This window comes from Trypanosoma rangeli (genome assembly GCF_003719475.1).
Source record: "Trypanosoma rangeli strain AM80 chromosome Unknown Tra_15.4_contig_00543, whole genome shotgun sequence".
In the NCBI taxonomy this organism is placed as follows: Eukaryota; Euglenozoa; class Kinetoplastea; order Trypanosomatida; family Trypanosomatidae; genus Trypanosoma; species Trypanosoma rangeli.
Genome location: NW_021706282.1, coordinates 4111 through 5090, shown reverse-complemented (window position 1 = coordinate 5090; position 980 = coordinate 4111). Strand labels below are relative to the sequence as shown.

The window sequence follows — 980 nt, the reverse complement described above, 5'->3', positions numbered from 1 at the left end:
GGTGTGTGTGTGTGTGTGTGTTAAATCCTACACATGCAGAGGACATGCACGGCAAAAAGAAAACAAAGCAATAAGAAAAGAAGGACTGCAAGATGCAATGAGATAGCAAATCAACACAAACAACAGCTAGGCGCAGGAACAGAAATGCAATGGAAGGAAAAACACGCAGCGCGAGGAATGGGCGCAGTCGACAAAAAAACACAAACAACCATCAAAACACAATAAACACAAACCCCGTAAAATGAAGCCGAAGCGTGGGCAAGTACACCGAGAAGTTGGGCGACCAGTACACACACATAAATGCTCTCCTTCTTCCCTTTGAGCACAGTCCAGGAAGAAAGAGAGAGATCACTCACCAAAAACAAATAGAAAAACAATATAAAACAAAAACCAGTTCCATGTCTTCCGCAGGAATGGTGGAAGTACAAAGTGGGAGTTGCAGTTGCTTTACAAAAAGAGCGCCGAGGCGCAGTTAATGTGTGGGTATGTTGCATTATGACCGTGTTATACATCTTGAGTGCGTGGTTCCACAGTCCACGGACAAATACATACATAAACACATATATGCACATATATGCAAATTATTCTCCCATCGCACATTTTTGTTGACCACCGCTGCTGCTGCTGCTCAGAGAGGCGCCATCACCACGGCGGCGGCCACGACGAGAAGCGCAAGGGAACTGAAGCCAACAGCAACAACTGAAGTGTCTCCGATTCCGAATTGCTTCCCTCCACGATTCCCGTTGCCTCCAACGCCGCTTTTCCCATACGGGTTCGGAGTAACCTCATCACGCATGCTGGTTGGGTTGCGTTCCGGGTTGGTATTGCGCGACTGATACGTTGAGGGCGAGGCACCGGGATCACGACGCATGCTGGTTGGGTTGCGTTCCGGGTTGGTATTGCGCGACTGATACGTTGAGGGCGAGGCACCGGGATCACGACGCATGCTGGTTGGGTTGCGTTCCGGGTTGGTATTGCGC

General features: G+C 49.4%; 1 protein-coding gene across 1 annotated transcript in view, besides 2 other annotated features; it reads right to left on the bottom strand.

Annotated features, from left to right (window-relative positions):
- Window position 1: 1 nt before the first annotated feature.
- Window positions 2-21: a microsatellite.
- Window positions 22-54: 33 nt separating this feature from the next.
- Window positions 55-82: a microsatellite.
- An 853-nt stretch (window positions 83-935) lies between these two features.
- Window positions 936-980, bottom strand: part of TraAM80_09256 (leishmanolysin) — a gene marked incomplete at both ends in the record, with an annotated part of 2067 nt that continues 2022 nt past the window's right edge. Inside the window, one exon of the mRNA XM_029385950.1 lies at window positions 936-980. This exon is cut by the window's right edge and continues 2022 nt beyond it. Coding sequence (XP_029234235.1) covers window positions 936-980 — 45 coding nt within the window.